The sequence below is a fragment of the Martes martes genome (genome assembly GCF_963455335.1).
Source record: "Martes martes genome assembly, chromosome: 4".
NCBI classification, from domain to species: domain Eukaryota; kingdom Metazoa; phylum Chordata; class Mammalia; order Carnivora; family Mustelidae; genus Martes; species Martes martes.
The window spans coordinates 170279979-170301474 of NC_137891.1; the positions used below are offsets into that span (position 1 = coordinate 170279979).

General features: G+C 52.1%; 1 protein-coding gene across 1 annotated transcript in view; it reads right to left on the minus strand.

Moving 5' to 3' along the window:
- Positions 1-9341, minus strand: part of OPRD1 (opioid receptor delta 1) — a gene marked incomplete at both ends in the record, with an annotated part of 33503 nt that extends 24162 nt beyond the window's left edge. Inside the window, one exon of the mRNA XM_080802835.1 lies at positions 9115-9341. Coding sequence (XP_080658961.1) covers positions 9115-9341 — 227 coding nt within the window. The remainder of the gene's footprint in view (positions 1-9114) is intronic.
- Positions 9342-21496: the final 12155 nt, after the last annotated feature.

A 21496-nucleotide genomic window follows, 5' to 3' on the forward strand; every position in this document is an offset into this window, starting at 1 on the left:
GATGGTAAATTGCTAATTTAAGCCAGGCTTTCTGCTCATGCCCACGATTATCCCTCTTCCTGTGCATGTTATGATGTTCTGGGTAGCCAATTGGATTTAGAGGTCCCAGGACTCTGAGGTTAATGAAATCATGCCTTGCCCTTTGCATAGCCTCCAGACAGGCATCATCTGCCAGGAAGGGGAAAAGGGGAATCTGAGATGACAGCATCTCTGAATCTCAGTGCTGGGGAAGGGAGCCTACAATTACGCTTATCTTTTCTCCACCCAAATCTCCAGTGCCCTGCCTCCACCCAGTGGTTTTCCAGTGTCCTCTTACATGCCTTCAGAGATGGGAAGCTCCCGACCTTACACAGCAGCCCACACCCATTTGGACAGCATTTATTTTTAGAGATTTATTTATTTATTTTAGGGGCGCCTGGGTGGCTCAGTCACTTAAGCGTCTGCCTTCCGCTTGGATCATGATCCCAGGGTCCTGGGATCAACCCCCGCATCGAACTCCCTGGTTGGCGGGAAGCCTGCTTCTCCCTCTGCTTATGGGTGCGCTCTCTTGCTCGCTCTCTCTCCCTCTCTCTGACAGATAAATAAAATCTTAAATAAATAAATATTATAAATAGATAAATAAATAAAGAGTTATTTATTTATTTATTTGAGAGAGAGAGAGAGACAGAGTACATGTGGGAACACAGGTCGGTGGGGGAGGGGCAGAGAGAGGAAGAGAGAAATTTAAGCAGACTCCCTGCTGAGCACAGAGCGTGATGCAGGGTTTGATCTCACAACCCTGAGATCATGATCTGAACTGAAACCAACAGTCAGATGCCCAACAAACTGCACCACCCAGGCACCCATGGAGAGCTCTGACTGTTGGAAATTTCTTTGTATAAATAATAAGAAGCATACACAAATATAAGTGAGAATGTTCAAGATACATTGTTTAGATCAGCATAATACTGGAAATAGCATAAGTCCCCCCCAATAGAACACATTCAAACAATGCAGCCATCAAAAAATCATGATTTCAAAGGATGTTTGAGAACATGACAACACACTCATGATACAATGTCAAGTGAAAAGCAGCTTACAAAGTATAATATATAACATGATCACTATTCCAATACTGTGATCCTGATATCATTAAGACACAGACACACACACAGGGGCAAAAAGAGAGAGAGGAAATACACCCAAATGACAAAGCTTTTCTCTTTGTAGTGAGATTATGGGTAATGTATGTCTCTAGTTAAACTTCTCCATATTTTCTGAAATAACTGTGTTACCTTTACAGCAAAAGAAAATTTCTAATATTGAGCTAATAAAACTTCCCTATACAATCTACCCAATAATTCCAGTTCCTCTGGGGCTCAATAAATACTGATTGATGGGGCGCCTGGGTGGCTCAATCAGTTAAGCATCTGCCTTCAGCTCAGGTCATGATCTCAGTGTCCTGAAATCAAGCCCCATGTGGTGTCAGGCTCCCTGCTCAGCAGGGAGTCTGCTTGTCCCTCTTCCTCTGCTCCTCCCACCCCTCCCCTAGCCCCCAACTCATGTTCTCTCAAATCAGTAAATAAAATCTTTTAAAAAATTAAAAATAAGAAAATAAAAATAAATACTAATCAAAAGAATGAGAAGCAAGCCCTTGAAACAGACATGATGGGGACGCCTGGGTGGCTCAGTAGCTAAGCATCTGCCTTTAGCTCAGGTCATGATCCCAGGACCCTGGAATTGAGCTCCACATCAGGCTCCTTGCTCAGTGGGGAGCCTGCTTTTTCCCTCTGCCTGCCACTCCCCCTGCTTGTACTCTCACTCCGTCAAACAAATAAATAAAATCTGGAAAGAGAGAGAGGAAGGAAGGAAGGAAAGAAAGGAGGGAGGGGATGATGGAAAATGTTTACTGAGGGACGCCTGGGTGGCTCAATTGGTTAAGACACTTAATCGGTTAAGTGTCTGCCTTCAGCTCAGGTCATGATCCTGGGGTCCTAGGATCAAGTCTCACATTGGGCTCCCTGCTCGGTAGGGAGTGTCCTTCTCCTGCTATCCCTACCCCCTGCTTGTGCTCACTCTCTTTCTCTGTCAAATAGATAAATAAAATCTTTAGGGGGAAAAAAAAGAGAGAAAGAAAGAAAGAAAGAAAATGTTTACTGAAAACTTGCCAAATGCCTGCTTCTGTGCTGAAGTCCTTCACATCATGCCTCATAAAATTCTCAAAACTACCCTGTGAAGCTCTAACGCTACTCCCATTTCACAGATGAGAAAAACGAGGCTCAGGGAGGTTGTCTGTGGCCGAGGTTTGCTCTCCCAGGAAACGGCACAGCTGGGCCCAGATCCCAGGTCAGTCTGGCTCCGAGGTCCAGGCTGTCACCCGCTGTCAGCCACGCAGAGGCCTCAGAAGTTTGCAGGCCACAGTCTGCCCGCTCCTAGGGAGGACTGGACGTCACTGGCTCTCACTCCATGAGCCTCATCACCAGCCCTCGCTCCATGAGCCTCGTGGACAAGTGGCGGAGGGGACATGGAGTGGGTTTGGAGTCAGAAAGACCTGAGTTGGCACCTTTTGGACCGTGACAGGCAGCTGCTCCCTCTGAGCCTTCCCGTCCTCATCTATCCATGAGAGCCCACAGCCCCCACTGCAGGGCTGTCGTGGGTATGGAGAAACCTCTGGCCCACGGCGGTGGCGCAGGAGAGGCTTCTTGGTGCCCTTGGGGACTCTGGGCGTCCTCCAGTGTCTCTGTGAGTCACACACACTCCCCAGGGAACAAACCTGAGAACTGGGAAGCGGCGGGAGGGGGGCAAGGCCAGGAAGTACTGGGGGATGCCAGCTGGAGCTACTGCTTGCTCTCCCTGCTCAGGCCGGGGGGCGGGAGGGGGGTGGGGGGGAAGAGGGGTCATCTGGCCCAGCCTCCTGCCTTCTGGAAGGTCTAACAGCACTCCATTGTATGTATTTATTTATTTTTAAAAGGACATTGGTTTTTTGTTTGTTATTTGTTTTTAGAGAGGGAGGGGAAGAGTGGCAGAGGGAGCGGGAGAGAGAGAGAATCCTATTCAGTCTCCACGTCCAGCAAGGAGCCCCATGCAGGGCTCCATCTCCCAACCCTGAGATCGTGACCTGAGCCAAAATCAAGAGTCGGACACTTAACTGACTGAGCCTCCAGGTGTCCCAGCACTCCATTTTAGAAAGGGGACAGCTGAGGCCAGGGTTTCGGTGACCCGGACAAAATGGCACAGCTCTCTTCCATCACCCTGAGCCAGGCCTCGGATTTCCCCTTATTGAGGCCCTCTGCCTCCATCCCACCCCTGGCCCACCCACACCCCATTCATCCTTTTGAACACCATTCCACACAGATCGCTCCAAAGTCCTCTTCCCCACGGTCTGTGGCTCAACGCTCCCTCATTTCTCAGAACGGTCACCTTACCATGGGACCCGAGAGCCCACCCGGCCTCAGCTCCCATGGCCTGGACCGGCAACTCCTGCCTCAATACAGCCGCAGGCCCCTGACACGACCATGACCATGCTGGCCTGACTCTGGGCGGCTCCTCTGTCCCCGGCCCCCTCGCCACCAGAATGGGCACACCAAAGCTCAACGCTCGGCTGGTGCTCCTGACAACCACACCGTGCTGAAAGGGATACCCGCTTGGGGTCCGGTTTTTGTCCCTGCAGCATTCCCACTTGACAGCCACCCTGGCCGCTGGCATTCACTCAGCTCCGCCCCAGGGTGAAATTCCCCACCCTCTGCAGTGCTGAGAGATCCTGGGAACCTCTCTTTGCTCATGCTGTTCCCTTTGCCAGGAATGTTCCTTCCACCCCTCTCCCAGCAGTCAATTGCTCCTGCCCCTTCACGACGCAGCACAGGCAACAACTTCTCTGGCTGGGTCAGGGGGCCTGCCCTGGACCCCCACAGCTCCAGGACACCAGATACCGGGCGGTGTGAGAAGCCAGAGGCCGTGCCTAAGCTCCAGCTGCAGGTCTGGGCCCTGGGAGCTGAGGCCGGACAGGCCTGGCAGGGCTCAGCGAGCTGAGGCTGGACGGGCCTGGCAGGGCTCAACATCAGCAAATGCATGTTGGATAAGCAGATGTGCAGACAATTCGGGAAGCAGGCAAGGGCCAAAGACAGAAAATGTAAACAATGAGGCCCCAGGGCACCGCACTGCCTCCCGGCACAGAAGCAGGGTGCTGATTCATCATGGTACCTGGCACACCTGAGGGCCTACTAGGTGCTGGGTTCTACGGTGCAGACTTTACACACTCGAGTTCCTCTAACCCTCCCCCAAATCTACCCTGATCACCCCGATGTGACAGAGGCAGACATGAGGCTCAGGGAGGGCAAGCTGTTCACCCCAGTGCCCGCCGCTGGGATGTGGTCGAGCTGAGGTTAAGACCTGGCATCTCTCTGTCTCCCCAGGCCTGGGGGCCCTGGGTCCGTGGACTCCAACCCAGGTAAGAGAGGAGAGGAAGACAAGAAGCCAAGGGGCTCGGTCTGGGCCTCCAAAGAAACAAGGTGGGGACTCGGAGCTCCCAATCCTGCAAAGTTAACCCCTGAGCACCTGTTCCAGCAGCCCCTGGCACCTCTGTAGTAGAGGGAGGGGACAGCCAGAGCTCCTCATTCATCTGCCATGACCCCAGCCCAGGCCAGGCTGCCCGGCCCAGTCTCCCCTCCCGGCCTGTGAGGGAGGCGCTCTCGATGGGAGGGAAAACGTGCTGCTTGACCAATGTCATCCTGTCACATGTATCTGAGGCAGGTACTCTGATCCACACTTAATAAATGAAGAAACCGAGGTGCAGGGTGGCAGTCCAGCTCACTAAAGACCTTGGGAGGTAGCAGAGCCCACACCTAATCTGAGGAGAAGTCAGAAGAGACGGGCGCCAAGGGAGAGACCGAGGGGCAGAGAAGCACAGGGCCTGAAACAGTCAAGAAGAGGCAGGCTGAGGCCAGTTACATGCAGGGAGCAGGTGGGGGAGGGGAGGGGGGTCGGAGACACAGCAGGGTACGAGCCTGCTGAAACCAGGACAGGGAGAGGTGCGGGCAGGGAGACGGGGCACGCTACCGAACAGACAGGAGGCCATGCGGAAAAGCATCGACTCTGTTCTCCTGCCTGGATTCTGGGGCAGGCAAACCAGGAAGTCCTGGGCCGTGCAGAGGGAAGACATACGGGGTCACCTGTCAGAGATGGGGGTCTGCTAAGCCCTCCACACTCTGCCCTACCCAGTGGGCCACCCATGAGAACTCTGAGATGCCGGTCCTGCTCAGGGCACTGACACCCAGAAGGAGGGCTTGTCGGGCATCCGCTCTGAGGACCCACAGGGTCACCGCTGTGGTGAACTCACCGCTGGCTGAACTCACACTGTGGGACGAAGTGGTGACGCTCTGCCTGGGGACCAGATGCCCCCCAAATCCTGCTCATACTTCACAGAAGCCTTGGGGACCAGAGGCTGTTCGCTAAAAGCACAATTCCCAGAGGCCCCTCTCATGCATCCAGAAGGATGAGTGGGCTTCTCAAGCGGGTCCATGAAGTAGGTAGAGGGCTGGAGTGTGGGGGAGGCAGGAATGAAGGGTGCCTCACGATGGGGGATTCTGAGGTTCTTTTTTCTCAGCCCCTCATCTGTGTTAGGCTTCTCGTCAGAGGCTCTTCCCTCAGCTTCTTACTGAGCTACCCACTCCTCATCCTGCAGCTCCTCAGAGGTCTTCTCGGAACTCCCTGACCAAGTGAGACCCCCCACACACACACTGTGGGCTCCCAAAGCGCCCACCTACTCTTCCATTTCCCTCAGCACAAATACAAGTTTGTTGGATGACTAGCTGATGATTGTCACTTCTCCCACCATGAGGGCGGAGACAGTGTATTTTTTCCTCACCACTGCACCTCAGCATGTAGCCCAGTGTATCCATAGAATTTTCTTGAATGAGTTCATTCTTTTCATTCCTTCACAGAGTGCCAATCCCTTTTCTCAGAGGAGGTAAATGGCTCAGCTGCAACACTTCTAATCCGCACCACAGCCCCGGACACGCTGCTGCTCTTCCCACTTTACAAGGGAAGAAATGAGTTTCAGAGAGGTAAAGTCACTAATCCAAACACACAGCAAGTAAGTGGCTTTGAACTCAGGATCGGAACCTAGATAAGTCTGGCTCCAGAGCCCGACCTCTGCCACCACACACCACCCTGCTTTCCCACCCCAAGGGTTTCTCTGGATCTTCCCTTGGAAACCTGCCCCTGCCCCCAACTGCCCAAGCTCAGGACTGACAAGCAGAATTCATTCCTTCAACCATACATTCATTCAACCAGTCAAGTGACTCACTTACCAAGCTTGGCATGGGGCTGTGCCAAGCCCTGCATGGGGTGCCAGGAAACCAGACAGATCAGGGGCTTCCCTCCACCCTGGGCTGCCCTCCTTCCCCTGCTCTTGGGACTTTGCCAGCAGAAGCAGAGCACCAGGCAGCAGCCCTACCCTTAGCCTCACTGTCAGGGGACAAGAGTTAAGTGCCAGCCCCATCATTAGCCCTCCCCCCCAGGACAGCAGCCTAAAATACTTAGGCCAAATAATGTGTAGCTTCACAATCCTTTTGTCTCCATTGTTCTCAGATGACCTGAGACACAAGGAAGCACAGAATTCTGCTCCCTCCTTCCATGCAATTCTTTGACTCTCCCCTACCCCCGGCAGCTTTTGAAAAAGTTCTAGACTTGAAGTCCTAAAACAGGGTTTTAGCTCCAGGTCTGGAGCTACCTGTGGGACCTCTGGAGAACAAGCCATCCTGCCTCCCTCTGAACCACAGATTCCATAGCTGCAAAATGGAGGTGATCATATTGAGGATGCTAATGCTTATCCCACTGGCTTATAGGTGAGGATTAAATCATTCAGACCCAGAGAGACAGTTATCACGTACATGATTGGCTCGGGAAACGTCTTAGCAACATGGGGACCTATGGGGGCCAGCTCTGCTGCTTGCAAGATGCATTTGACAATGGGATTTGGGGAAGGTTGGTTGGAAGCAGCCCTAGCAAACTGAACCCAGAGCATTCCCCAAGTGGACCGTCCGAAGTGAGGGGCCTTCCCCTGGCTCACTGGGAGTCGGGGAGCTGTGCTCATCAGCCCAACAGCCAGAGTCCAGGAGAAGAGCTGGGAACGGGACAGAACACACAGACACAGCTCTCCCCATTCTTCAGCACCTGGAGCTCCCCAGAGAGGGTGTATGCGCAGAACCTGGAACTCGGACTCTTAGCTATCCTCAGGCCCACCTTAGGACAAGTGCCTCTTTCACCCTCCCTTCTTTTAAAGGCACTAGATTCTAAGGGATCTGGAAAATTCCTTCTCGTCATAACACAGACACCTTCCTTTTACTGGGTCCAGGCACCAGGCCAGCTGCATTTTATATGTTTGTTCCCTGACACTTCACAAAAACCCTGTTGAAGAAGGTTCGATTGTTACCCCATTCTATAGATGAACAAACTGAGGCTCAAAAGAGTAAGTCATGCACCCAAGTCACTGGAATTCATACTCAGATTGGCCCCACTCTAAAGCCTATACTACCTCCAAAGACAAAGTAGGGAGAATCACTGACAAAACGCGCTGCAAAGATTCATCCTGCCGGTGCTTGGGGGAATCTTCCCACCGTAGCTGGTAATGAGCCACTGAAAGCACAGGAAATCCTGTGCCCTCAACTCTTCCTGGGGGAGCAACGGTGCCAATGCTCCCTCAATACCCACATACTCATCCAGGGCTCCAGGGCACAACACTCTCTCCTGCAGAGATCCCAGACTCTGGAGTTCAGACTCCCACCTGAGGAGACTGGGTCTCTATTCTTCAGACAGGGAAAAAGACAGATGAGGCGGATGGTGGGACAGGGGCCTGGGGTGCCCACTGTAATGGGCATCAGTGACTGAGCTGAGACCATAGTTCATATCTAAGTCCAACCTCGGAGTCCACCATCTGCCCTCCACCCTGCTGGGTGGCACCACAGCCCAGAGAGAGGTTTAGGGCTCTGCCCTCAGTCAACCTGCATGGATGACCCATTTCCAAGTGTCAGTAAACACAAGGGCATCTTTGTTGTTATAAGGATAGGAGTTTCCTTTCGATCCTTTTTGCCCATGTCTGAGCTGGCAGAACTGGGTCAGGAGGCTGCTTCCGGGCAAGCCGATGATGTTTTAGATTCTCTGAGAAAGTCCCGGCACTCTACATCGATATCGGAGAAGAGAATTTCGCTTCCTGAGGTGAAAAGCACAAACCCCACTCCCGTCCAGACAAACCAGTGCTGCCTCCAGCAGAAAGAAAAACCTGTCAGGGAAGAGGAGAGAGTGAGACGGGGCATCTGTGAGGGGTTGAGACTTGGCTGAATCACACCCAGGGCTCCAGGCCAGATGGCCACTGAGGACGGAAGCAGGGGAGGGACGGACTGGCCCACAGCCCTTGCCCACCGTGTGCAGGAGCCACGGGCTCCTCCTTGGCGAATGCGCACACAGGTGCACAAACAGAAGGTTCCAAAGCCACTCCGGGTGCTCTCCTCCCCCACGGGTTTCAGGGACTTGACAAAAAACAACACAGTCACATAGTCACAGTCTCATACAGAGAATCACCAACTGACGGTGTGGGACAAGCACACACCAACACAGGAACCCTAAGAGATGGTCATCAGATGGGACTTGGTCAATGTGTCCACAGTGTGGTGCAGACCCGCCAGCCCTCTCCCATCCCCACACCTGCACAGACAGCTGGCTCCCCCGAGGCTCCTTCCCAGGAGGCTTGTAGAGGTCCAAACCCTCAATTCATCTGTACTGTCCCCAACACAGAATCACCCACTGTGACAAACTGTCGCCAAACTATCCCACATAGCCTCCCGCAAAAGCAAGGGAATGTGAACGAACGATCAAATGTTATTTAGTCTCACACACACACACACACACACACACACACACTTTCTCTCTCTCTCTCTCACTCTCACTCACTCTCTCTCTCTCAACCTCTCCAGCGTCCTTCTCTCAATGGAAGTGGTCTCCTCGCTGGGCCCGGGGCTCCCCCTGCAGGAAGTGTGGAGGCGCAGGGAGCCCCGGGTCCGAGGTCAGGGGCCCCGTGCGCGGTCCCCACTCTCACCCGGGGTGGGGGGTAGGGGGGTTAACAGGCCGCAGCAGACTCACCGGACGATGCCGAACATGACCAGCACGTTGCCCAACAGCCCCACAGCGCACACGGCCGAGTAGAGCGCGGTGATGGCGATGGCCAGGGCGAGGGACGAGGCGCTCCGGGTGGCCGGCGGCCCCGACGCATTGGCGCTGGCGCTGGGGAAGGCGCTGGGGAAGGCGTCCGAAGCGTTGGCGAGGAGCAGGGCCTGCAGCACGGCGTCGGCGGAGGGGGCCGGCTCCATGGCGGCCGGGCAGCGGGTGCCGCGTCCCTCCCCGCCGTGCGCCCTGGGCGCAGAGACCCTGTGCGAGCGACGCGCGAGGGCTAAGGCCGCGCGGCCCCGACGCCACGGACTGCAGTGCCCCGGCCGCCCGGTCGGCCCCGGGTCCCCTCCGCGCGCCTGGCCGCCCGCCCCGCCGGGCCCCCGGCGCCCGGCTGCTCTCCTCGCCCCGAGCACTCTGAGCCCGAGCCGCTGCGGGCTCCTTGGACGCGCCTGCCGCGCGCACCACGTGGCCCGGAGGCGGCCGCCAGTCTGCGCCCGCGACCGGGGGCGGACGCTGCACCACCGGCTTGGAGCTGGGCCGGAGAAGCTTCCCACTCCTCCCTAGGTATGCTCTGCTGGCTCGGGTGCACCCCGACCCCCACCGGGGGTCACCTCCTCACCCCTTGCCACTTTGGAGTCTGAAGGACCTGTTTGTGAATCCCACGTCTCGCTCCTACTCTAACGAACAGAGAGTGACCTTGAGCAAGTCAATTAACCTCTCTCAAGCTCATTTTCCTCCACTGTAAAATGGGGATCATCGCACCACCTCACTCAGAAGGTTGTTGTGGAGATTAAGATGACCCGAGTAAAAAACTCAGCTCGGTGCCAGGCACACAGTAGGTACTCTGTAAATGATTTTCCTGCACCCTATTCATTTGTTCAACAGATATTTTGGGGTGTTGAATATAAGAGTTGGGTACTATTGGGGATCCATTCATTAGCGCACAAACCCAGATAGGGAGCCTACCTCCTGGGTTTTACAGTGGCGAATCAATGGTTTTACAGTGGCGAATCAATGGTTTTACAGTGGCGAATCAATCCTGAGATCACACTACAGAAGACAAAAGGAAGGAAAGCAAGGCCAGGCATTCCTGTGGCGGGGCCAACAAAACTCAGAGGTCAGCATGTGAAGTCTGGAGAGGAACTAAGTTTGTGAAGAAAGAAGTAAAGGGCATTCTAGACAACGGAACCACATGTGCAAAGACCCCGTGGTCAGAGGAACAAAATGGAGGTCAGGAAGAGGAGAAAGCAGGGACCAAATGTGGGGAGAATGAGATGATGTAGTAGGCAGGGTCTTAAAGACTACCCTAAGAATCACTCCAGCTGCTATAGGAGCACAGGGAAAAGGGGGGCACCTCCCACACCCCTGCCCTAACCTGACCAGCCCAGACCCAGAGCCATCCTCCTTTTTGGGTTCCTATCCTTCCCAGAACACTCTCTCTACTAACCATTAGTGTTCCAGGCACTCTCTCTACCAACCATTACTCTGTTCCAGGCACTATGATAAGCACTTTACTCATGCATCAACACTTTGGAGTAGATTCTATTATTAGTGTCCCCATTTTACAGATGAGAAGTCTAGGCTAGGTACTATTTTATCCCCTATGATAATTATTTCTATCTGAGCTGGTTTCCTCCTTGGGAAGACTAGACCTGATCTATCCCTACACCCAGTAGAGGTCTAGGGTCACAGTGGGTACTCAGGAGATACTGGTTAAATGAATAAAAGTCCCAAGGGGGAATGGAATGGGACAACATTGGGGTTCCCAAGCTCCAGACTCTTGGGAGATGCTCTTTGAGTGTTTGGACAAGGGTCCTTCTCTTCACTCAGATCACTCTCCAGGTTGAGTCATCCACCTATGTGCAAGTCTCTTACCCTTTCCCAAAAAGAATAAAGCCAGAATACCCAAGTTCACCCTCTTCTTCATTCTCTATGCCTCTCCCAGCTGCTGTCTGAGCCCCTCCAACAGCTACAGCAGACTCTGACCCCAAGGCTTTCCCACTCAACCACCTAAGGACTCTTCAGATTGGCCATTTTTTAAAAGTTACTTTATTCTTTTTTTAAGTAAACTCTACATCAACATGGGGCTTGAACTCATGACCCCAAGATCAAGAGTCGCATGCTCCACCAACTGAGCCATCCAGGTGCCCCAAGATAGACAATTTTGCTCGGTGGTCACAAGGGCTGCCAAAACAGTCCCTTGTCCCAAAGGGCCTGGTACTCTGGTGCCAACGGGGAGAAATTGGGACAAAGAGGGCTACTTTTCAGAGTGTGTCCTCCTCCCTACCTCTCCAACAAGCCAAATTTTTTCCTACCTCAGGACTTTTGCACACTCTATTTCTTCTACTCGGAAGGCTCAGCCAATTCTCCAGGCTAAATGCTATCCATCCTTTAAGTTTCAGCTTAAATATTACTTCCTCCACGAAACCTTCACTGACAGCCCCCCCAACTAGAGTAGGTGCTCTTGATATTTTGTTATCATGGCATCATGTACCTCTCCTTTTCAGAATTTCCACATATTTAATCAACTTTACAACAGGTCTTGTGCATCTCTGTACCCTCACCTTAGTACAGTTCCTAGTGCTTGATGAGTAACTGAATAGGAAGTTCAAGTCCAACTTTGGTGAGCTTCCATTTTGATGAAGAAGACAGATATTGCTTAACAAAGGACTTGGGAGTCCTTTTAAGCAACTACCACCCTTTGCATAAATTCTGCAACCACATCTTACTTGGAACTGAAATGCTAGTTGCCAGCTCCACCCCTCTCCCCTTGGCTTTTGGCTATCACCAAGCAAGCCTACCCAACTCCTTGCCATTGCACTCGGGGCCATCCCAAGTCCCAATCAGGGCGTCCAGCTTCCCTCTTCTAACTCTATCCCCATACCCACCTTAATGGTGTGCTCCAGCCATACTGGGCTGAAGGGAATTTTTAAAAACTGCATCCCACGTTTTTCTAATTCCTCCCCAGAACAGAAATGATATGGTGCAAAGCCACAGCTAAGGTGGAGGCAAAAGACAAAAAAAGAGTCCCTTTGGGGCGCCTGGGTGGCACAGTCGGTTGAGTATCCAACTCTTGGTTTTGGCTCAGGTCATGATCTCAGGGTCCTGAGACTGAGCCCCTTGTCAGGCTCTGCACTCAGTGGGATGTCTGCTTGGGATTCTCTCTCTCTCTCTCTCTCCCCCTCTGCCCCTCCCCTGCTCCCATTCATGCTCCCTCTCTCTCAAACAAATCAATCTTCAAAAAAAAAAAAGAGTCCCCTTAACCTCTCTGAGCCTTACTTTTCTCATCTATAAAGCAGAGGTACAGGACTGGGGTGAGGGTTTGGTGAAGCAGCAGGTGCTCTGCCAACCAAGAAAGGCTACATGAGTATGAGTTACCACGTGGGGATGAGTAAGACCCTGGCTCTCCTAAAGCAGCTCACAATCAAGAAGCCGGTAAAGATATGTAAATGACCAAGTGCATGAGCCAAATGTTTCCTAGGAAAACACACGTGCTGCTATGGTCTGCCCCTTTTAAGAGTTTGCCTGCTGTCTCTTCTTTCTCCTGGGAGAACACAAGTCCGCAGTCTGCAACCCAGGAGAAGGTTCTCACCAGGACCCAACCATGCCGACACCGTCATCTTTGACTTCCAGCCTCTGGAACTGTGAGATAGAAATTCCTGTTGCTCATAAGCCCCTGTGTCTAGGGTGCTTTGTCAGAGCCCCCCAAACTGATTAAGACGCATGCCAGGTGCCCATGAATTGCCCCCATTGAGGACATTGAAAGAACGTATGGAAACTTGAAAGCCATCTAACGGGCTGTCCCCAGTGGCGTCCCAAAGTGAGTAGTTTAAAGAAATCAACTCTGACTTAAATGTGAGCATTCTAGTCTATCTTTAACAAGCGGTCTCATTTCCGTGGCCACAACTCATAAATAATCCTGTTGGCTACCATTTGTAGAGAGCTTGCTATGTGCCAGGCACTGGGCCAAGTGCTTTGAGGAGTATCTCATTTAATCGTCAACAGCCCTCAGGCGTGAGTATTCCATTTTCCAGAGGAGTATCTCATTTAATTGTCAACAGCCCTCAGGCATGAGTATTCCATTTTCCAGAGACTAGGTTAGCTGCCCCAGCCCGAGCTGAGATGCCAAGCCAGGTCTGTGTGACTCCAAAAGCCAGTCCCCTGACTACCACCCTCGCTGCCTCTCAGAGTGAAAACCAGACAGTCACCACCACCCCACCCCCCAAACACAAGAACCCATCACTCCTGTCTCCGCTCAGCAGAACTTCCCCACTGCAGGGTGATGAGTCACTGGGAGCTCAGGAAATTCTTGAATCTGACCCTGCTCTTGAAGCAGAGTAGACACAGCCCTCCAGGCCTGGGTCACCAAAGGGTTTGGCTCTGCTTCAGGCTTGGCCCCATCCTTGACTTCAAGGGAAAAACAAAAAAAACAAAAAACAAAACTGGATGGGAAATCCAAGGCCAATGTAGGGTATCAGCAGGCGTCAGCAGTGGAGAAACAGAAATCACTGAAGGAGTCAGAGCAGGAAGGAACTCCCTGGGGAAGCTATTAACAATTTAGTATGTGGGAATGTGGCTCCCACCTGCCAAAGAGACAGATCTGCCTGATGGAAAATACTGTGAGTGAGAGAGAGCGAGTGAGCGGGCAGCTCCCCTGGGCTGCCTCTCAGTCTAGCTTCATCTGCAAGCCCCAGGAGGGCGATGACCTTAACCATAACCATAAAATAATAACCACTTGCATTTGCAAAGCACTTCTGACTTCCCAAAGCACTTCCAGATTGATGACTTCACCTTATCTTGACACTATCCAATTACAAGATGAGGTCAGGTTTCATTATCTTCTGTTTCTAGCTAGGAAGACAGACTTCTAGAGAGCCTGGGTGAGATGCCCAAGGATACAGAGCAGATCAGTGAAGGAAACAGGGTTGGCACTATCCATCTAGTTGCCCAAGCCTGAAGTCTGTGAATCCTTGACTCCTGTCTCTCCTCCCCCTCGGAACTGCACCTCTAAGCAATCACCAAGTCCTGTCCATTCTTTCCAGAGAACCCACAGCTGCCATTGTTCTTCATCCCTACTAGCACCTTCCCAGTCTGACACACCACCATTTCTTGCTGAAACTACCAAAATCACTCCTGAAATGGCCTCCCTGTATCCAGGCAGTACCATGGCCGCAGGCGCTCCACGCCTTCGCCTCTCTCTCTCACCAGCCCCTTGTACCACTTTCCTCTTCCCATGCCATCCTTCAGCCAAAATAAGCAGCTGGTGGTTCCCCCAAATAACCTGCTTCTCCCACCTCCAGGTTCATCTACGTGGTTAAGCAGAAGGGGCTGGTCTGGGGTCAGACTGGTTGAAATCCCAGCTTAGCCACTTACTAGTTGTATGACCTTAGGTGAGTCATTTAACTTCGTCCATTAGCTTCCTAAAACGGGGACAACGAAAGCCCCTGCCTTGTAGCACCCGGCATGTAGGCAGTGCTCCAAATGTGAGCTACTGCTGGGATGAGGTTTCCTCTGCCTGTAACAGGCTACTGCAGCCTCCCCAGCCCCTTTGTCACCTAAGCCCCTCCTTCACCCCCATCCCGTCTCAGCTGCGATGTTGTTCCCTTCCCTGCTCTCCCAGATTAGTTTCTATCACACACTGTCTGTTCCCTATCATCTCCCTCCCGGAAGCACTGTCAGGTCCTGGATTCCTAGAAGACCATCCCACCCACACACTGCTGGGGAGGCCTAGGTCTGTCCAGAGGAAGAGGGAATGGAGTGGCAGAGGGAGGGTGGCCACAGCAGGAGAAGACTGGACTCCCTGAGAAGGAGAGGACAGAAGAGTTTGTAGGTTCCCTGAGTGAGGACTTTGATGGGTAGCAAGTAAGAGCTTGGAATATTTCAGCAGCAAGTCAAGGGAGGAGAGATAAAGGCTCCTGCTTTCAAGTGGACCCTGGGGGCTTTAACAAAAGCACTTCAGACGTGACCCGGATGGACAGAATGCGAAAGGTCTTTGCCTCATGTTTCCTGGATCATGCAAACCTCAAGGAAGGAGAAGGCTTAAAGCACCCCCCTACCAGGCCCTCTCCTCTCTAACTCTGGATTTTCCCACAACCCTGATGGATGGGGGCAGGGGTGGAGTTTGTTTTATTTATTCATTTTTCAAATTGTTTTTGTAACTCTGAATGTCAAGGAAGAAAAGCATATACCTGTTAGAGGAAACATCATGAGGCCCAGACCAGGTATCGACAAAAGATGAAAATCACTGTCTTCGGAAGAAGGAAGGTGATAGGGAGAAATTGGAGCTGCAGAATCTCCCACCAGCTCCTCGGCCCCGGGATTAGACCCCCGTCCAGACACTGCCTGCCACGTGCACAACAACCATGTCTTCCCCTTATTTTCACAGTCTCTGATCGGGGTAGCTGGGTTCCCTTGATTTTGGGAAAGGGAGCTCCTTCCCCTTGCCCCCAGGGGGTGAACTGGCCTAAATAAATTATGGCAGTCTGTAGTAGATTGCAAAATGGTCACAATTCTTCATTCCTCTTTGTGTCTATACTCTTGGCCATGTGACCGTACGGCTCTTCCGATCAAGCAGTGGAGTCCATTTCCTACCCCTGTGCTTGGGCCAGCTTTGTGACTTGCTTTGCCCAAAAGATGAGATGGAAATGACAGCATGCCAGCTCAGAGTCTGGGATCTCAAGAGGCCTTGCATTCTTCCACCCAATCTCTTGGAACTCTACCGCTACCATGGAAACAAGCTTGGGCTAGCTTGCTGGATAAGAGAATCATCACCCCATCACCCCCATTTGATAATCAGCGAACACTAGGCATGTGAGTAAGTAAGACCTTCCTAGACCAGGCAGCCCTCAGCCAACCCTGCAGCTGACCACAGACACAACAAGTAAGACCAGCCGAGATCAGCTGAGATTAGCCCGGGCTGACTCAGATCACAGAACTACTCAGCTATCCACAGACAGCTGATGGAAAATAAATGGTTGTGGTTTCAGCCACTAGGTTTGGGGATGATTTGTTAAGCAGGAGCCATCATAACACATACTTCCCTACAACATCCTGCATCCCAGGGGTGGATATGTAACCAATGAGACGTAAAAACAAATCTGCTGACAGGCTTTCTTTTCCCAGAATGAAAAGCAAAGGCCCATCAGAAGGAAACTGTTTGCCCAAAACCCCTTGGGATGCTGATATGATGCCTGGAGCTATAGCAGCCATCCTGCAATCATGCAGTAAACATGACAATGAAAAGCCAGTATGGTGAGATTGTCAGTGGAAAGATAGAACAAGCCTGGATCTTTGGTGATGTTGTTGAGCTCTGAGTATACCAGCTCCGGACTGCCTGTGTCAAGACCTCTGGTGTGAGCCACTGCTAGTCCTGTCTTTTTGTTACTTGCAGCTTGAAAGCATTCCTGAAGGATGCATCCATGCATGGGTAACATCCCAAGAAGAGTGACACGAAATAAATGAACATGGCTTAGTGGAATGAATGTGTATTTGTTTTGAAACTGGGAGGTGGAAATCTGTGATTAAGAATATGGACCCTGCATTTGAACACTGGGCCTGCCACGCGCTAGTTAGGGGATGCTGGAAAAGTTTACCAACTTTGCCATGCTTCCATTTCCACATCTATTAAGAGGAACTGCTAATAACACATATTTTATAGGATTATGAAGAAGAGAAATGGGGCAATACAAACACAGAGCTTGCTGCCACGCCTGACACAATGGAAACATTTCATAAGCTGCCATCCTGGCTAGTAATGTTATTCCAACAACCTTCCTTTCTCAAATGTGAGGCAAAGGGATTCCCAGACCGAGAAGGGGCCATCCCTGGGATCTGGCCATGGTGGGTACATATACTGAACAGTGGTCTTGGTCCTCTCTGGAGTTAATTCACAAGCATCAAACTGCAAGATTTGCTTGTTTGAGGGGGAGGGGGGTGGATGCTGAGGGGCAGGGGTCGAAGGGACTTGAGTGAGAGCAAAAGGGAAGGGACAGTGGCTGGGAGGAGAGTGTGCTCCCCTGCCCAGAGCCAGCTAGAGCTTCATGAATAGAGGCCGAGGTGTTACAGAAGACAATGGGCCTCAGTGGAGTGTGACCTGGTGGGGAGAAGGGCCTTCCGGAAACTTCTCGGAGAACATGCACAGTGCCACAGCTGCCTGCCTCCTGGGGGACAGTGAGGGAAGCTCAGGATGGCAGAATGAACACGCTCTGTCTCCCATTTTTTCTATCAAGCTGTCATTTTCCTTAGAGGACAAATCAGCTCTTGCCTCTTGCCTTGCCTTTCTCCACTTTGTTTTCTCTGCTCATTCCCTTCAGCTTCCCACCTCATCCCAAGCCTCCTCCTCCCTCCATCTGGAGTTCGTTCCCATTCCCTCGGCTGGAATCCCTAATGCTACCCCCTGCCTCCGTCCTCCTCCTTCATCCTCAGTAACTCCCCTCTGGAGCACGGCACTGCCCCAGCTCTCATCTGCACACTCTGAAGCCGAATATTAATAACCACTTTCAGGTGACCTTGTCCGATGGGTACTCCCTGCTGGCAAGTCCTAGTCTCCTTCTTCCAAGGTATCCTCCACCTCCCCTACCCCCGCAACCCCGCTGCCCATCCCTGTCCTCCCTAGCCTCTCCCCGACAAACCCTGGGCAAAACCCTGAGCCAGAGTGGGGTGCTGGGGAGCCAGATGAGTGTCCACAGCCCCAGCCCTCATGGAAAGTTCCTACCCTCAGAGGCGTCGCTCTCTCTCCTTAAAGGGCCCTCAGGCTCAGGGTGCTGGCCTCCCAGCCGGGCACCAGGACCATTCTGGTAGCAAGGCGGGAGGTGAGGTGAAACAGACAGATTTAGGGAACCTGGGACTAGTATCCTGTCACCAGATGCTCAGAACCGTAGAAATGGAAAAAAGGCTTAGCCATTGTCTAGTACAACCCTCCTTCCGTATATAGAGAAAGATGCTGAGGTGCAAAGTGGGATAAAGGCACTGACAGCAAGTTAGGAGCAGAGTCGAGATCAGAACCTGTCTCCTGAATCTGGTAACAATGCCCCTTCTCCCATCTTGGGCAGGATGGCCTTGGGCAATGAATGGGCACCATTCATATGCCAGGCACTGCGTGAAGCCCTTTTATGTATATGAGTTAATCCTTCACTTAACTCTTTCAGGGGAGGACGGTCATGACTCCAAGTTTACGGATTGGGAATCTAGGGCTCAGAGCAGTCTGAGAGCTTGCTCAAGGTTGTGTAGGAGCTGGATTGGAACCCAGGTCTCTCTGAGTCCATAGACCCTCCTGGCCACAGCACAAAATCTCTCTGTGAAACTCCAAGCACTCAGAGCCTCAGTTTCCTCACCTGTGAAATGCAGCGACTGGACTCCACGGCCCCAGACTCACCTGCGAGGCGCTGAAAGAAATTCTGAGAGGCAGCCCGTTTGCTAGTTGCCCGCATTAGTGGGAAAATTTCTCTGTTTTCCCCATTTGCTTCAAAACAGCTCGCCCCCAGGTTTACACTGAGAGGAGCCTGGGGAAGGTGCCATGGCAACCACAGAGGCTCCCGTGAGCCCAATTGGCCTAGGTTGGCCAGACTGGCAAACTGAGTGACCTGAAGCCCACAGCACCCCCGAGGGTCAGGGCAGAGCCCCAGGGGGAGGGGCTGAGCAGCCTGAGATCCTGGCTGGGCAGAGGGAATATGGGTCTGCAGCCTGAACACAAGGCTCTGTCGTGGGATCTGTGACACAGAAACTTAGGGATCCTGAGCCAATCACTTCCCCTCTCTGAGCCTCAAGGTACTGTTTTGTCCCTTAGCCCACAGAATATATTCAAAATAAAGAGCAGCTGCTATTGTTATTACTAATACCCCAATTTTTTTTTTTAAGATTTTACTTATTTGAGAGAGAGCATGGGGTGGGAGCACAGAGGGAGAAGGAGAAGCGCCCCCCCCGCCCCCGCACTGAGCAAGGAGCCCGATGTGGGGCTCGACCTCAGGACTCTGGGATCATGACCCGAGCAGAAGGCAGTCGCTTAACCGACTGAGCCACCCAGGCGCCCCTAATATTCAAATTTGGAAGAGTTCGATGTCTGTCAACTAATGAACCTGAACATGCTTTATAGATTGCAGCACCACACAAGTGCGAGAGATTATCATCACTCGGGAAAACTATTCACACTCCCCGGGCTGTGTAGAACCCCTTATTTGCATATAATAATTGAACCGAGCACTTTCTATACAAAAGACAAGGTAGACACTATGTTTGGGGAGAACAGCAAAGATGAATCACACGCGGATTTTTACAGTCTAGAAGGTGACATGTAAGGAAGGGAGGCAGCAGTAAGAGGTACGAGAGAGGGTCAATAAAGTAGCTGGGAGCTGAGACCCTCAGAAGCCCCCCCGCAGCTCACTGAAGCCAACAAAGGAGCTTCATCTGAAGGGAACAGGGCTGTCTGAGAATTTATGGTCAGGGACATAGACGGCCTCTGGGAAGACCCCCGGACCAAGAATAGAAGCCAGGACTCACGGTGTTCCTCCACCATTCTCCTCTCTCAGCACTTTGACCTCCTCCGCTGCTCCAGCCACGCGGACGGGTCCGACCAGCCCACAGCTCCTAAATTCTCAGGTTCAACCCTCGGCCCTGGCACACAGCAGACAGGATGACCAACTATCCCGGCTGGCCCGCCACTCTCCTAGTTTTACCCCAGAAACTTCTCAGTCCTGGGGAAATGGGCACGGCCAGTCACCTCACCCTCACAACAGCTGCGAGAGGCAATTTTATTGAGTTGATAAATGTTGTAGTGCCGGTCACAAACCCGGGGGGGGGGGGGGGGGCGCCTGAAGCCCCTTTCCGGGGTCCTGGGAAGAGGAATCCTGATTGGACCTTTTGAAGTCAGGTGATCCCCCTGGTCCAATCAGCCATGGCCGCCACTGGATGGGCTCACTGGCAAACATGGCGGCCAGGGGCCCGCAGCCCTGAATAGGGAAAGGAGTGAGTGGGGTCACTGACTCATGGTCCAGGCACATCCCCCCAAAAGTTGTCAGCTATAACATCTATGTCCGCACCAAAATAACGAACTCTTAAGAGAAAGGACCATGCCCCATGACCTGAGCCTATTATCCTTATATGCACAGAACCTAGCACATGCCTGACGAAGTATGAAATACACATTTGTTTGGTTGGGTTTTTTTTCTCTGTTCTTCTAACCCATTAAGCTTGCGCCACTCTATGCCTTAGCACTTAGCACTCTACCTAAAATGTTCTTCCCCCAGTCCCCAGGTGGCTGGGGTATCTCCTCAAACACCAGCCCTGAGCTTCCGTCTACAAGACATCTCTCCCCCACCCCAGCACTATCTTCCACATCAGCTTGTTGCAGCCTGTTATTACTTCCTGGCTTTCTTCCCAGTGCTAATCACCACCTGGAATCATCTTGTTCATTTACTGGCTTGAATTGTGTCTGTTTTCCCAATACTAGAATGTGAGCTCTAGGAAGGGCAGGCACCTTACCTCTTTTGCTCATCACTGTGTGCCCAGTGCAAAGATAACACCTGCCCCCTTTAGGGGCTTAAGAAATATTTATTGTATGAATAAATAAATGGATATAATGTAAAGGGCAGTTCATGCTAGGGGTGGTAACAGCACCAGGTGAAACAAGGAAGGGAGAATTAATTCAGGGTCTGCACAGGTAGCAGGAAGTTGCTTAACCTGGCTGGAAGGCAGAGAGCGCAAAGCAAAGTGGGCAACAATTTGCTGGGTAGGTTAGTGGTTTGGGACCAGATCTCCACACCAAAGAGCCTAGCTCTTTGCTTACCCACATCTGCAGGAACTTTTAGGTGAGGCTTTCCTTTTTGTAAAATAATAATTTTTTAGTTGCTTCAGATAATGCAAGTGAGCATTTCTATCAAAAGGCCTATCCTAGGGGTGCCTGGGTGGCTCAGTCAGTTAAGCGACAGCCTTCGGCTTGGGTCATGGTCTTGGGGTCCTGGGATCGAGCCCCATGTCAGGCTCTCTGTTCAGCGGGGAGCCCTCTCCCCCCCCCAACCCCCTGCCTGCCTTTCTGCCTACTTGTGATCTCTGTCTGTCAAATAAATAAATAAATAAATAAATAATTTTTTTTTTAAAAGTCCTATTCTAGACAGGGGTGTTTGGTAATGATGCAGACATGAGCATAGATCTTTGTGGAATGTCAAGAGCTTGCAGAGGAAAGTCTTTTGTGCTCTGACAACAGCCCCAAGAACCACACAAGGCTGGCTCTGGTCACTGTTCAGAGAAGCCTTGTGGAGGGGTGGCGAGAACAGTAGCCCGCCTCAAGCTCAGAAGATGTGTCCCTTCTTTTTGCAGCTGTGTGACCGGGACAGGACTCTCACCTTGCTTAAGTTCATTCATT